Source organism: Eurytemora carolleeae, unplaced genomic scaffold (assembly GCF_000591075.1).
Source record: "Eurytemora carolleeae unplaced genomic scaffold, Eaff_2.0 scaffold3503, whole genome shotgun sequence".
NCBI classification, from domain to species: Eukaryota; Metazoa; Arthropoda; class Copepoda; order Calanoida; family Temoridae; genus Eurytemora; species Eurytemora carolleeae.
In genome coordinates, this window is record NW_019399389.1 from 1 (window position 1) to 1,404 (window position 1,404).

At 36.5% G+C, this 1,404-nt stretch overlaps 1 protein-coding gene across 1 annotated transcript; it reads right to left on the minus strand.

Moving 5' to 3' along the window:
* Positions 1–105: 105 nt before the first annotated feature.
* LOC111717745 (uncharacterized) lies at positions 106–1,398 on the minus strand (the record flags this gene model as incomplete). Its single annotated transcript, XM_023493218.1, is given in 3 exon segments — positions 106–157; positions 482–566; positions 841–1,398. Coding segments are annotated over 3 exon segments (541 nt in total), but the record flags the coding sequence as incomplete, so codon positions are not given.
* Positions 1,399–1,404: the final 6 nt, after the last annotated feature.

Sequence of the window (1,404 nt, forward strand, 5' to 3'; positions counted from 1 at the left end):
TACTTGTAAAGACAGCTCCGGGTATGGCCCTAATTGGGATTAAATAATTACTACTGTCCGCACTGCCCTGTTCTACTCCAAGTTCCACTCCTCTCTGCTCCACCCCTGGTTCCGCCTCCTTTCGTCCTACTCCAGGTTCCTCCTTTTTACACAATTCCTAAATTAAAATTCATTTAATTCCTTTTTATTTCATTTGACTCCACGTTAAACTAACCATTCCCAATCTCCCAATATTTTAATCACACTTTTATAGTAATACATACCTATCTACCTTTAACCCATTTCTTACGAATAACATTTCTCTAAACCCTAGCGAATACCATTTTATTATTAATTTTTACATCTTCCAATCTAATACAAATCGAATGTCTTACGCAGCGAGCATCTTTTCATTTTTTTTCAAAATAAAATGTTGTAAAAAAAAACCGTATTTAAGATCTTCCATACATCCCATTTATCTAATTATGTTACGTATTCTCACCTTAAACCTTTCTGATACACATTTAACAGCTCTGCTCCCTTCAGTCTTTCCCTTCTTCACATCCTCTTTCACCAAAGGTCTTCTCCTAAAAATTAATAATTCTTATTGTGCATTACGTTCATTTTTCTGTTAAACTGTACTTTTAAACTGCTTTGAATACAACAAACAGTCCCTTTAAACTTTATTTTCTACTTACAAACTCAAACTTGCTTCCAATCTTCTTTTATTATCAAAAAAAAAACAATTCAATTTATATTCACCAATTAACCTTTTCCAAAAAAAAAACCTTTTCTTTCAAACCCCACACATTTTCCCATGGATTCCCATGTTTTCTTTTCATTACAAAACCTGTTACTAACCTTTTCCGTAGATATATGGCAATTATAAGTATCCCTATGATGAGAACTCCAACCACTACTACTATTACTATAGTTACAGTACTATCTTCAGGTTCGTTATGGTTCTTCATCACATCCCCTATACTCTTCTCTAAGGTACTTGGAATGTCCTCTTGCACTATTTTCTCCACCGCCTCCTTCATGTTTACATCCATCACCGCCTCCTTCATGTTTACATTCATCACCCCCTCCGTCACGTTTACATCCGTCCACTCCTTCACTATATTTTTAGTGAATACATCTGCTTCCAAACTAGGTCGTTCTCCGCTTTCCATAACCTTCCTACTTCCGGTTCCAATCTCGTCTATAATAGTCCTGACCCCTTGGTTCTTGTTCCCATCAAATTCGCCAGCAACCTCGAACATTTCATGGCCCACGCGCAAATTTAAATTAACTATATTCTTCGGTTCTAACTTTACTATCACGGTGTTTGTTAAACTCTTTGGTTCTCTCAAAAACTTCACGTCCTCTTCTGTACTATCAAAATCGCCAGGATAATCATAGCTTCTGTCCTCCCCACTCCAC